Source organism: Mirounga leonina, unplaced genomic scaffold, assembly GCF_011800145.1.
Source record: "Mirounga leonina isolate KUSES-001 unplaced genomic scaffold, KU_Mleo_1.0 Mir_127, whole genome shotgun sequence".
Lineage (NCBI taxonomy): Eukaryota > Metazoa > Chordata > Mammalia > Carnivora > Phocidae > Mirounga > Mirounga leonina.
In genome coordinates this window covers 66,153,247-66,168,344 of record NW_023270316.1, presented here as the reverse complement: position 1 = coordinate 66,168,344, position 15,098 = coordinate 66,153,247, and the positions used below count along the sequence as shown (strand labels likewise).

At 35.9% G+C, this 15,098-nt stretch overlaps 1 protein-coding gene across 7 annotated transcripts in view; it reads left to right on the top strand.

Moving 5' to 3' along the window:
• NBEA (neurobeachin) overlaps positions 1 to 15,098 on the top strand; it is a 683,633-nt gene that overhangs the window by 575,619 nt on the left and 92,916 nt on the right. For all 7 annotated transcript variants that reach the window (XM_035003560.1, XM_035003559.1, XM_035003554.1 and 4 more), the window contains one exon: positions 8,491 to 8,603. In XM_035003560.1, coding sequence (XP_034859451.1) covers positions 8,491 to 8,603 — 113 coding nt within the window. The remainder of the gene's footprint in view (positions 1 to 8,490; positions 8,604 to 15,098) is intronic.

Here is a 15,098-nt window from a genome sequence, read left to right as displayed (position 1 = left end):
GGTCTTCTACTATCTCATTTTATACTATTGTTTTTAAAATGTTTTCTTGTTTTTTGTATTCTTTTGTTTTTCTTTAGCCTTACACATTTTTGCCCACTTTGTTAGTGATTTAGAATGTAGGCATCTTGTTACTAATGCTCCTAGAGATATGTTTAAATTTTTAAAAACCCTCTAAAATACATTTCTCTTATTTTTGAACTCAAAAATGAATCAACATTGAACTCTCAACTTTAACTCAATTTACTCCTCATTCATTGCCTATCTCTGTCAATATGATTTACTACTTAGAATCCATATTCTTACTAAACTCTTATTTTTTGGAGTCCATACATTTTGCATATTATGAAGGATTTCACACCCTATTTAAATTTTCTTCTTGTTAGTGCAGTATATTACTTTCAGCTACATGGATCTTTACCTGATTTTTAGAATAATGTTTGTTCTCTTTCCAGTTTTCTGCAGTATTTTTCCATATTCAGTGTGTTAAGTTTTTGAGTTATCCTTGAGAAATCTATCAATGCTCATTGTCTACCACATGTCATAGATGGGCATGTGATTTTTTCCTTGGCTATGCTAGCTACTTGGAGCTGTTGTATGTAAAACTGGAAGACGAGGGGCTAAACCTCACTCACAACTCAGTTTCCGGTCGAGCTGGCATTCATATTAAGCTGTCCTGCTATTCTAAGATGGGATCCTTGCTGTCTTTCTGGTTGGAATGTGGTCTAGGTCATTTTTTAAAGGACTCTTCTAGTCTCCATCCTTTCCCACTACATTTTACTGATGTCAGATGTACTTTCCACAGTATGGTACAGTACCACCTGTAACCATTGCCCACTACACGGCTGTTGCTTTCTGGGAGTTTCTTTCTCTGTCAAGCTCAGAAAGATTGCAGTCTGGATAGAGATAACATTGTGATCCCTTCTGAAATCTACACCTGAGCAATACAGACACGTGTGTGTGTGTGTGTGTGTGTGTGTTTCTGTTTGAGACAGTCTTTGGGTTTCTGAGCCAGAGCATGCAGGTCATAAGGGATATTTAAGTGCCATTCTACTCTCTTTTGAATCATTGGGGTCTGTTTTACTTGATGACATAAAGAGTGTAGAGGCCACTGGCTCTTTTTAAAAGAATTTATTAGGCTTCTCCTTTACAGTGATGGTAACTAAACATTAAAACCTGTCTGTTGTAGACAGTGGGATAAAAAAGTAGTATAAAATTGGGACTAGGAAAGTAGAGCACTTACAACTGGATGGGTAAATGAAATATACATAAATAAGAGCATTTTAAGAGCTGATATTAAGTGCTGAATAAGAGTTGTAAATAATAAATGCTGTGAGAGCTAAGCAGAGTGGAGGAATTTTAAATATGTCTTTGGGGAGGAAAAAAAGAGCAGAGCTTTACAAATTTCTGCCAGTCGGATATGTGATGTGTTCAGTGGACATGAGTATCATATCTTGGCTGGAACAGAGAATAAGAGGAGATAATATTGGAGCCATCAGTAAAAGCCAGATTACAAAGAGCCTGATCTTAGACTCTTAGGAGTCAGTATGATTTTGGAGTAGAAGGGGATGCAATGTGGAGTTTTAGGAAAATTAAGCTGGTAACTATGGATGGCCTGAATCAGAAATGAGATAGCCTAAAGTTGGGGAGAACTGTTGACAGGAGAGTTCGACAGGTCTCCAGATATGAAGTCAATTTTTTCAGTTCTTTAGTAAATAGTTCGGAGCACGCATGCCGGTGCTGACACTGCAGAGAAGATTAAAGTATGGCTTCTGCCTTTGAAGAGATCATGGTGTAGTCAGCAAAACGCCCATGCACACCAGCAATTCCAGGAGAAAGCGATCATTATTAGAATGGGAGAATATACAAAGTCACAGGTCTAGACAGCATCACTTACAACTAAGAGATCTGGAAAAGCTTCTCATAGGTAACACTTAAATTGGAAATTGTAATATGAGAAAGAATTCACTAGAAAGTAAACAGAGGGCATTCCAAGAGAAAAGAAGACGTGGGATGAAGAGCTAGATTAGAGTAGTGGCAGCAGGTTTGGCTAAAAGAGAATGGGAGAGGGGGAGAGAGAGAGGGAGAGAGAGAAGTGCATGACTCCGTATACCGTGTCATTATACAAAAAGTAGAAATCACTGTGATGTGAACACTGTGTGTTCAGTGGTTGAAAAGTGTGGCCCCCTGACCAATGTCGGTATCACTTGGGGGCTCGTTGGAGATGTATATCCTCAGACTCCTCTTCACACCTTCTGAACCAGGAACCCCGGGAGTGGGGCCCAGCAATCTGTGCTTCGGCAAGCCTTCTAAGTGGTTTTATGCATATGCAGTTTGAGCACCATTGCCCTAGCCATTTAAGACCTAATTATCAGAACAATATTTGCATATAAAGACATTTAGAACATACAAGAGGGCATGCGGTTACATTCCATTAACAGTCCTAAAAGTTTACGAAAGTGGGAGATGAGGATAAGCCAGTCTACCAAAGGGAAGTCTTGTAGAAAAGGTGGGCTTTGAGTTAGCTCTTCAAGGATTTTATCTACGTTAATGATGATCCAGGCAACATGAACCTTTATGCAGAAATAGAGGGACAGTTAAAAATAGTTACAAATGTAAATATCCTGAGGTCACCTCCCTGGATATATTCCTGCTAGTTCTTCCCTGGCCATCATTCTGAAGTCTTGACTAGGAGTGCCATCTTGTATTGAGCACCAGCCTTGAAGGTTTAGCTGATGGTTTATAGAGAAGCTTCACTAAAGAGAAATTGAACCCAAGGCAGTGCAGCAAAGGCCTCAGCAGGTCCCACAGGGAGCCAGAAGCTAGGATAACCCTTCAGAGTCGTCTTGACTTGAAGCAAGGGGGCCAGGCCTCATGACCTCCTCCACACTGCTGTCACTGGATGCAGGCTCCTGGGAGGGAGACAGACCTTGGGCAAGGGGGCTTTCTTCTGATGATGGCAACTCCTGGGGAGGAACTTAGCTGAGTACCACCCACCACAATACCGCAACATGGCCACCAACCCAGCATCCAGGACGCTCGTGGTTCCCGGAATCACCTGGAAGGCTTGCTCCCACATGGGTCGTTGGGCCCCATCCCCACAGGTTCTGACTCAGTAGGTTGAAGATGGGGCTCAAGAATTTGCATTTCTAACAAATCCCCAGGCGATGCTGATGCCGCACTTTGAGAACCACTGCACTACATCTATATTCTTTAAAAGACATACCTAAAGATAATCGTATTAATCTTCTGTAGCATTCACCCCTTCTATGGCACTGTCTGGATCACACGTTTTGGCACTTAATGGTAATGTGGCCTTAGCATTTTATGTCTGTATTTCATCTTTCTAATGAGATTACGAGATCGCTACAGAACAAGAAATAAAAATAAAAAAGGTTCTGCCACGTAAATACCCCTCAAATTGAACCGACTGAATACTTAAGCTTTGCAAATGTTTTGCTTGATTGTGTGATCTGTTATGTGAATTTACTGGAATTGCTAGATGAGAGATTCTTTAAATTTCCTGGATTAAAGAGAAGGGTTACAGAATGGGAATCTAGAAAGATGAAACAATCTTCCTTGGCTTCACATTTTTAAAACTACAGGCTAATGTGACTTAGTAAATCTACATTTTCTGTAAAAAAAAAAATTTGGTTCCTGTATTACACTCTCAGACTTACCTTTTTTCTCCAGAATATTATTTTAACATGAAATACGAAGTACATTTATGCCCCATTTCTTGTTCTCCATTTTTTTGAAGTCTGTCATACTCGGCCAATTTTGCTGTTCTCCTTTCTAGATGCTTTTAAAAAAGAAACTCTGTATAAAGCATGTAGCAGCAGTGTCTTAGTATTAATGCATTGTTAGATTTTTTTAGACCCTCATGTTTATTTATATACAATATACATAATTGCATATAAATAAACACACATTATATATAGGTGAGTTTTGTTAAAAATACTTTACGTAGTAAAAGAAGTTTATCAAAAATTCAGAAAACATACTCTTTCTAAAAGGCACCTAGAAGCCCACACGTGTTTTCATGGCCTTCAGTTTGTTCTACTTACAAATTTAATAAATAGTCAATATAGAAAATTGGAAATATGGGAAAGAGTAATTAAAAAATTAACTCATAAGCCTAGCAGTGTATACATTCCATTTCACAATGTTAGTGGTTTTCCTCCTTTTTCTTTTTCCATGTGTGCTGTCTCATTGGGAACCTGCTACACATACAAGTTCAGATTCTTCTTTTTTTATTTCATTAAATATTCTTGGAAGACATGATTTTTAAAACTACATGAAAGTCTAGCTCAGGACTCTGGTATAATTTATGTAACTATTTTTGAAACCCATGCTTTTTTTATTTTCAAAGAACTTAAGTTTTGGAAGATTTACATAGAAGAATTTTTTTCTTTTCTTTCTTTTTTTTTTTTTTACATGTAGAAGAATTTTAATGATGCTTAGAGTTCGAATAAAAATAGGCTTCAACCTCTAATTCCTGGCACTGACCCGATTTCTGTTCATTGTGTTCTGAAAGATACAACCTATGCCTCATTTTATACCTTATTAGATACTACCATGAACAAGACATTAAAATCTGGCATTCTTGCATTTAAGGAAGTAGAGTGACTGCTAACATAGCTTTGTATAAATGATTCTGTTAGGTCTAAGAATTTTTTTTAAGGTATTTGAGTTGTGTTTCATATGATCAGCTAATGAATTCAGCACAACTTCCCCAACCCCAACCTTTTTCTCCTGTTTAGCATTTTCCACTTTTTTACTCTGTGATGTACAAGCCCTCCCTGGTTAATTATGTATATATTTAGCTACTGCATGTGTTGGGCTTATTATTGTCATCTAATTAGATGTAACTTGAACTGCTTGCTTCTAGAAAAATCATTAAAAATTCTTTCCTAATGACCTAGAGATGACAAAATGTCTGTAAAGTGTGAAGAAGCAGACAAGCACAGGAACATCACTCTTAAAGAGTGTTAATCCAGATGCTGCAATCATCTAATTAAACAATATTTTGCTGTCATTAACATTTTCACCAAGGAATTGCAGTTATAATTTCTTTGTCAGCTGTCTCTAGATCACTTTACCTTCAAAACTAAAGTGCCATATAAAAACATTAAATTGGATGGTTTAATTAAAAAGTTTTTTTTTAAATGAAGAAACATATCCAGTGTTTCTGAGATCTCATTTACTGTGCTTCACTTTTATTGTTTGAGTAGATTAGTGTCATAGGCTTGCAATATTTAATATTCATCTTCTAAGATAAAACCTTATAAGCATAGTTAGTAAAAAAAAAAAAAAAATCATCACTTACCACTGCTGGAAAAGGAAAGAACCCTATCAATTACAGCACAAGGTTATTTACTAAACTTCAATTATCCTTAAAAAAAACACACAAAACATAAAAAACAAAAAACAGAACAGTTGATAAATAGGTACCTCCAAGTAACAGGTATTACTTTGGAAATACTTCACTTTGTTTGCTAATTTAGTAAATAGTCACTTTTTTTGTTCGTTTCACAAAGCTGTTCAGTAAAATAATTAAATAATAATGCTAATTCATGAATGAAAAATCCCAAAGTCCCATTTATTCTTTTTCATCCATGTGATTTTTAAATACATTGTGCATTTTTAATTTAAATTAAAAAAATTTATATTGACTATCCACACAGTAAAGCTTTTATGTGAAAATTTTTTATTTAAAGAGCTTTGACTATATGTAAGCACACTGATTTATAAAATTTCTTGTATTAGAATTTAAATGGTGCTATCAGCTTTAGTAATTTAAAAATTGCTGAATTTTTGTTAGAATTTATTTTGAAGGAACTTTCCATGGATTATTAAAAGTGAATTACAAAAAATGTAGGACAGAGCAATTGTCATAAGCTATAACTGTGGTCATCAGTCAATTTTGTGTGTATGTTTTAAAGATGAAGGTTTCTTTCTCTGCATGTTTTCCAGAAATACCTATATTAGAAAGTCATTTCTATTAAAAAGCTGGTGTCTTCAAATATGGTCTCTATTTTTATGATGTTTGTATTTACATGATACATTTAAGTACTAAGTCAATATAAACGGGCTTTGTATTTATTTTATTTTGACAGTTTTTTTCCTTAGTATGTATGGAATAAAACCTTATCAGAAAATTTAAAAACAATTACGGTATCTAATTTTATTTACATAAGTAATATGTGTTACAGAAATAACAGCAACATTATTCTATAAAAATACACTTATTTACTTGAAGCCCTATTTTTCATTGAAACCTACAGATTTTTTAAGTAGAATGGCAACCCAGAAAACGACAGGACCCTAAAAATGCTTTGGGCCCAGTTTGAATCCCAGAAATAGCTCTGCCTAGCCAATCTGCACTTTCTGTATATATACCTATATAGGAAAAATACTGAGAGTCATCACGTGTCTTAGACTGACATATACGTGAGCTATCAGCAATACATTTCAAATTTTAGAATTTTACACTTCGTACTCTACAGTGACCCTACTTTAGCAGAACATTCTCGTGCACGAGACGTTAATAAAGGCTCCGAATTTGTGTTTGTTCTTATCAGTCTGATTCTTCACAGTCGACTCATAAACATAGAACAGGTGCATTCATTGGCTGAGCCATCTAGCCGCAGACATTTCCTTCTAGCTTAACATGCATGTTCGCAGTGTCATTCTCTGTCATCTGTACTGCTCTGCCCTTATGTAGTCCTCATCCGCCAGAGACTATCCTGCAATTTTCCTTTTTCACTTGGCTATTTGTTTACCTAAAATTTGGTTCATCTTATCCCATTTTTATCACCTCTCTATTCATTCCTTCAACAAACATTTATTGGCAGATGGGATGTTTGAGATTAAAAACGAAGCAAAACCCTAGATTTTACATTCACGTGTTTACAGAGTGATGGAGAAGCAGACAAGTAAACAATGATGTCCTCTGAGTGCTGGCGTGGGAGAACAAAGGGGAACCTAACCTGCCTCTCACCTCATTCCAGGGAGTGCAAAGTGGAAGCAACATCCTGCTTTCTACCCCTTACCTCCATCAATTTACACATTTAAAATAATATATCATTTTGTTGTAAAATGCAGAGATTCGTATCATTAACAGATATAATATTCACCTGGTCAGATGTTTATGAAATGAATGAATGAATTTGATCTAATGCTTGTAATAGCAGATTTAGTTCTCCCTTGGATCAGGGTTGGGTTTTTTTCTATTTCACAACCACATGTACCAATTGCTACAAAAAGTAGGTATCATTTAATGACAATTCTTCAATGCCAAGCGAGATAATGTGTGCATATCTATATCACTCTTACGCTCTGTGGGATGTGTGCACTAAAGCATTCTAGATGAAATCCGTATCACTAAATACTGGGGAAATCACTCTTTTGTGTGAATTCAAATGGAAATTTAGAAAGTTACCCATGATCAGATTATAACATATTTTTGCAAAAAAAAAAAAAATCTTGCCCAACAAGATTTGTCCAACAGGATTTCATCTTCTCATGTGTTATTTCAGTACCAGTTTATGAGGGTGAGCCAGTGCTGTACGTTCCCTAAACTTTTTACCTTCCCACTGTGCTTCGATAGCCCACCTGAGCCTCTTAAGTCATTCTATCAGAAAATAAACAGCAAACCTATCCTATCCACCAAAGAGAAACAACATAACACGAAAAGAAAATGCATGAACCTAAAGGAGTGAAAAAGATGTGGAAGACATCTGCCTCTGAACTTTTTCCTGCTGGCTTCAGAGGACTCCTGTTAACTTGTACATTCTCAAGTTATTCTTGTTTTGGTAATTCTTGATATAAGCTCAATATAGTATTCTGTACACTGGCAATATAATTTCTAGATATATAATCACTGTAGTAGTGATAATCACATAACCTGCAAGTGTACAGATCGGCAGGATCCCTCATCCATGACCACTTTTGGGGGTTGGCAGGATCCCTCATCAATCCCTCATCCCTCATCAGTGATCACTTCCGGGGGTCTTCACCAATGAAGCTCTGCTTTTCAGGTGCCAGTAATATCTTCATCAGAACCAGCAGAAAAGCGATGGAGAATGGAGGCACCCATGTGGCAGGTTAGGTCAGGACTGGATGTGGGACATATCACTTCTGCTCAGGTTCTGTCGATTAGAACTGAGTACCATGCCCACAGCTGCTTATAGGGAAGGTTGAGAAGTGTGGTCTCGCCCAAGAAGAGAAATGAATTATGATAAATGGCTCTCAGTTTCTACCACAAGCTTATATTCTAGAAAGTAATTCTAGTTACTCATGTCTTAATTATTATTGAGTGAATTCACTTGAAATGCATTGTTATTTGAGTGCTTTTGATTAAACAAAGACATAGTTCAATAAACGAGTTACTCTTTTCTGAAATCCAATAGTTTCCTTATATAAGAACAAGAACAATTTCATAATCAATTAGTGCATATACAGATTTTCATTTCTCTTTTTCTTTACTAGGACGGACATATAATGACCTGAACCAATATCCCGTGTTTCCATGGGTATTAACAAACTATGAATCAGAAGAATTGGATTTGACTCTTCCAGGAAACTTCAGAGATCTATCAAAGGTAACTTTCAAATATATAGAAGTCAGTTTTCTTCATAAAACTTTATTCTAAAAGCATTTCTACCAGATATATCTCCAATATATCCAATATATATATCCAGTTAATGTTTGTAAGAAAGTAAACCTGGATCTTCTCCTTTTGTGGTCAACATCTAAATCTCATCAATTCTTAGCATAGGTTTTAAGCTACAAGAAGATAAATTAGTATTAGCATAGGCAAAATGCAATACATATTTGAGAAAGAGCAAATGTAAGGGGAGGTTGCTCATATATCTTTGGTTTTAAAGGTCAAGGTAAAAAACCTGAAATTAGAACAAAGTATGGTTGCAAATTATTTCTGTGATATATTTCTTAGGTGATAAGACATGTAATCTTGACCATAATGCACATACACACAGACACTATGTAGGGGAACATCCTAGTGAAAAGAAAGTAGGACACAATAATTCATCACAGATCTGTTAAGATACAAGAGAGATTTGGCCCAAAAACTGGCGAGAAAAAAAAAACATAATGGGGGATAAGAATAAAAAGCAAATTTGTGTTTAGTTCACCTCATTTGTCCAGAGGAAACTTAAGTGGGATACTCAATTATTGGAAGTGCAGTGGAAGACTAGGAGCTAAGCCCCCAAAAAGCTCCTCTATAGCCTAAGCCGATGTCAGAGCCAGACCGTTAAGTTTAATATGTATACTTCAGCCATTTTAAGCCTAGCTGCCATTCACTCTGAATTTCATTCTCTTTTCTATCATACTTGGTGGCCTGCTTTAGCATTCCACAGCTGGTTACAAGGCATATATATGTGTATATGTTTAGTTTGGGTGGGGGGAGGGCTGAGGAGCTCATGAACCAAGGTAGCATAAGCATTGCAGCCAATTTAAAAGTGATCCCACAGATGGTTTTTAATCAGCACACCTTCTCTTGCCTGCTTTCTTACCTTTGAAAACTAGACCTACCTAAGTTGAAGTTTTGTATTCCACCGCTTACTAGCTGTGTGACCTGAACTCACTTTCCCTTAGCCCGGGTTTCCACATTTGTAATAGGAGAACAGCACTACTATCCTAAGCCACACAGTTGCAGAGATCAAATGACATGTGCATTTAAAAGAATGTGACATGGTTCTTAGCACATTGAAGCACTTCGTGATTATTAGCTATGATTATTACACATGGAATATTTCTCAGCCCGTTTTGAAGCCTGTGTACTAATATTTGCATATTCTTATCTGTCATTCACTCTCTAGTTCTGTTATTTTATGTGACTTCCTTATCAAATCTCCGTTGCTAGCTCATTGCTAATTTTAGTTATGATATTATAGGTACGAAAGGGACCTAAGAGGTTAGCCCACACCTGAGAGTCCCACATCTGGGAGAAAACAAAGTACTAGCAACTGAATTCCAATATGGTTTTCAAATGCAGTAATTTTTCCAATTCAAATGAACCAAACAAAAATCTTGCATCATTTATCATGGACAAGTAATTATTCAGGCCAGGTAGATGGAAGGGTTGTAATTCATGGGGCCTGCCCTCCAGGAGCAAATCTAGTTATAAAGTATCTGAATCATAAAACCAATCTCTGCAAAGTTAAATAATAAGGTCCAATATTATATAGAGAGAACTACATGAGAGGTGGTGAGTAGTGGTTAGGAACGAGAACTCCGGAGCTAGATGGCCTGGGTTCAAATCCTAATTATGCCACTTCCTGGCTTCAGGGTCTTAGACAAGGTTAATTTTCTCTTTGCCTCAATTTCTTCACCTGTAAAATAGGGACAATAATAATGGGTCTGTGAGGATTTGTTGAGTTAATAAGTGTAAAGAACTAAAAAAAAAACGTGTAAAGAACTTGGGATAGTGCTTAGCATATCAATATTAGCTAGCACTGTATGTTTAAAAATGATGTAAATCATTGATAGAAATTATATATTTTGAATTGTCTTTCAAATATTGATGACAAATACATACTGTTTATTCATATTAGGATTTTAATGTTTGAAGGTATGCACTTTTGACACGACTTGCCAAAGTTGCAGTGTGATCTTTGGGTATAAAACAAAACCAAACTAACTCATAAGTGTGAGGATAAAAACTGCCGAACTAGTTCTTTAACACAGTCTCGTACGTATATGTTTTATTTAGCATTATTCAAATGACTGTTACGTACTAATCACTATAAAATATACATATGATACAATTTATTGTAGATTCTCAAGTAGCATGATACACACACGGTATTAAAACCTCAAAAGCTGACTGTCACTATGGCTACGTTAGATTTTTTTTTTTTTTTTAGATTACTCTAAAAACAGGGAAAGAAGGCCTTTTTCTTTGAAATCAACTGGAATATTGTGGGGATAGGAAGCTTCTCAGTTAAGTTTCCTTTACTTCCTCTGTTTATTTATTCATTCTTTCAGTCAACAAATGTTTATCACACACTTCATATACGTCAAGCTTGTACTAGGTGGAAGGGTGTACGGGAGTTAATAAAACAGACCTAGTCACAGCCCTTTTTGGGAAGAGACCAGTCCCAAGCTGAGATGAAAACTCAAGTAGTTCGCAGAAATCTGAGGCCAGCATATCTGAAGTCAGCGTAGTGGGGACTGTACCGAATTGGAGAATTTGTACTTAACTACTCGAAGACATGAGACTCCAATGTTCTTGCAACACTGTCCCAACCAAAGAAAATATAGCCTTCATTATGATTAATATGGATAAGAGAAGACATATGGTAGAATATTTGCTAGTAATTATAGATTTTTAGTATATCCATATAGAAAAGATGACATAAACTAAACGTGAGGAGATCACTGTTTCTAAAGTAACTGGAATATGTAAACATTCTTCAGGTTTTTAATGCTGATTCATTTAATCTGTGTTCCTTTTGGCAGAACATTTCCCTTTGTAATTCACATGTGCTCTCCTGATTTTATATAATGTTAAATAAGTAGAAGAGGTAAACAGACAAGGCAGCGTGAATACTAACTATACTTTCACAAGCCTGGAGTCCTTCATGTTGTGAACATTTGAACCCATGAGCTCTTAAAAGATAGATAGCTTTTTTTTTTCAGTCCTGCTGTGTTCCATGCTTTAGTAATTTGTTCTTTATATTCTGTCAGACTAACATGATAGGAAAATGTTAGCAAATTAAAGCCTCCTGATGTGTTAATAAATTACTCTTGCATTGTTCCCATGCTTCATTGAATTTCTTAATAGGAACTTCTTACAAATGGGCTAGAAACTCAAAACTGTCCTGTATAAAAATCCTTAATAAACAAGATTTTAATGTATGAAAATATATCATATTATACACCTACTAGGAAAATGGCATTTGAAGTATAATAATATAATTGGAAGGACAAACTACTAATAATGAAGTATTATTGTAATGAGATGACCACTAAGAAGCACATGAAATTCTTGTAGGTATAATCAATACTACAAATGAAATTTTTAATAGAGAGTTTGTTCATCTTCAAAAGCTCAAGCAAGAATTTGAATATCTAAATGGTATTATTAATCAGGAACCTTCTAAAAAAATCTCTAAGAGCAAAAGAAGTTGTTCCTAAACAAAGATTGGGACCCATGGAATAATTTCTAGTGGTGAATAATTCTAGAATTTGTTACAGTTAACAATATTTGAAGCCCCGAACAATTTTTATGTTCTAAAGAATAAAAAAGCATTAAAAATTAAGCAGCTGTGAAATATACAATAAATAAAATACACAGTCGTAAAAGAAATAAAAAATTTTTCATCTTTATACGCCCCCATTACACTGGCTTCATGAAATTCTATGTCATCAGTTAGAACTTCTGCACAGTATAGTAGTAAAATGAGTGCCTCGGTACCACACCTCACATCATACAACCCAAAGGAAGGGAGAGAATCTCACCAAAGTCACGCTCATGGAAGACAGAAAAAATTTTCATTCCTAGAAATCCCAAAAATGTCTCCTTGTGTGTCATTGGTGCTGCTTAACAGGGGTAGAGTATGTTCACTTGCGATGAGCCAATCATTTCCCGTGGTTGGAGCCAAAGGTAGAGTCAGCATCACACAAGACACCTGTCAAAGGATGGGCTGAAAGTTGACCAAAGGAAATTTGGATTTCTGTCCCTAAAGGAAGGGGACTGAGTTGTGGTCAGCAAACAGCTCTCTGTTATAAAGTGAAAAATACAGTGTATCTGAGAGTTTCTTCCTCCTAACTTCTATAATCCAGAGAATACCAAATAAATTACAGGTTTATATGCACATAGCTACTTCATAAAAGGAGCCCTGCAAGGTGCTAAGAAGACTTTAAAATGTAGTCCTGACCCTCAAGGAAGAGTCACTGGTTATGGGGGAAAAATAGCCAATAGGCAGTAGCTTTTGATTACATACCTACAAGTTTAATATATGAATATTAGGTGGAATCAGAAGTAAATTTGCCATAAAGCTCATGAAGCTTAAACTTCAAAGCCCCTCAGGTTTCAGGGGCTTCGTATTCCTCGCCCCTCCTTTTATGTTCGTAGTCCTGGGTTTATTTTCTTAGAGAGCCCCTCTCCAACAAACTCCTAAGCTCTCTGAACTTCTCTCTCCTCTTCTTTAATATGAGCACAGTAATATTTACATAAGACGGTTGCTGAAAGAATTAAATGCACTAAGGTAGCAAAGGCCCCTCGTGGGCCTTGAAAGGAAGAACCAAGTAAGTGTAGACAAAGGAGAGAGTTGGTTCATAAAATGAGGGGCCTTTGCTACCTTAGTGCATTTAATTCTTTCAGCAACTGTCTTATGGAACAGGAGATAAAAAGACAATAAGAACTGTTCTATACTCTTCAGGGTTTACAGACATTTTTAGTTTACCCAGTGGCATATTATGTTCTTTTCCTTCTAATTGAAAGGAAAAACCAAGTAAGTGTAGACAAAGAAGAGAGTTGGTTCATAGGCACTGTGGTAACCAGAAAGAGTGAGGTATTTTTTGTTTGTTTTTACCTCCACTGTTTGTTGGAAATACGTAATAGGGTGACGGGGAGCTTTGAGGATTTACACAGAAGTCCCAAACAGGACTAGTGGCATTCCGTGACTGGGAGCTACAAAGCAAATTCCCATAACTGTCAGCTGAGGGTTCACGGTCTTTGGTACGACTGAAAAGAATATGGGGAAAGATTGCTTGATTTAATTTTGTTCTAATAAAATAAAAAGCAATACCTTTTAATAAAATAATAAAGTCAGATTTTCATGCAATAAGTAATTGCTTTTGCATCTCTTTAAATTGTCAACTTCTCAGAACCGTAAACATCGAGATACTGAAGTAAATATTTATTGAAACTTGAGAGGCACATTTATTTAGACTGAACTATTTTATTTTATTTAGAATATTCATATTCTTTCTTTAACCCAGTTCAGTGAATGAAGAGCACAGGAACAATGAAAGTTCTTTATCAGTAAAATTTATTGGACCCCTCGTTTGATTAGACCTCATAGTTACGAGCTTTATTTATTACATGTACAGGTTAGAGGTTATGTTTATTGTTTGGCATGATGGACAGCAAATGAAACAATCTGTCATTGACTTATCTCTTCAATACTCAACCAACAGCTGGTGTAGACAATTTTTCCCTCCATGTATCCAGATTTTCCTTATGGAGATGTGACCTCATGGTGAAATCTATCTTAAAACATGATACACACTGGTGCTTCAGTTATTTACATATACTCATAGGAACTTTGCTCTTAAATTATAGTGGTTACATGACTTTGACATGAAGCGCAGCCTCTGCTCATTAAAGTGTAAATGGAATTTTCCTATTTCCCAGTCATGCCCTCTGATAAATGAAATAGTTTCATCACAAAGCCAAGTCCTGCTAATATTGACATGAGCGTAAGACATCACACACACACACACCCATTCACTGAGTGGAAAAAATATATTTTGTTAACACAGGAGTTGTTTGACTGACAGATGATGATAAGCATAACCATTTTCCCAAATTATTATGCCACTTAAAAAAAGGAAGTGATAATGCCTTGAGGCTTTGAAATGTGAGAATGCAAATGGATGCACTGAAGTGTGAATACTCTTCAGCCATATCCACCCTTGATAGTACTGCCAAATGTCTATATACCACATAGGAAAGGCTGTACGTTGTGAAGGTGGGGAATGCTCAATTCAGCAATGTGGGGCAAGTGTCCACAGTTATTTTATCTTTCTTTTGCATCTTCAGTTAATGATATCTAAAATGAAACTCGTTCTATTTACGTTAGTATATAATCTCTCTAATGCTTAGGTTTTAACAACAACACGTGAAGAATGGGCAAAACTATTAAGTGTATTAGTAGCTGACTATGATGATGTAAAACTTGGTAGAAGACAAAAATTGAATGTGTAAATTTATTCTATGTCATCTGCCAAAAAACTTACTGCCAAATTTGAAATATTCTAAATATATATTGAATGTCACCTTAACATACAACCCAGCTTGAAAACTGTTTGTTAGGCTTGCTTATATTGCATTGTTGAAGACAGA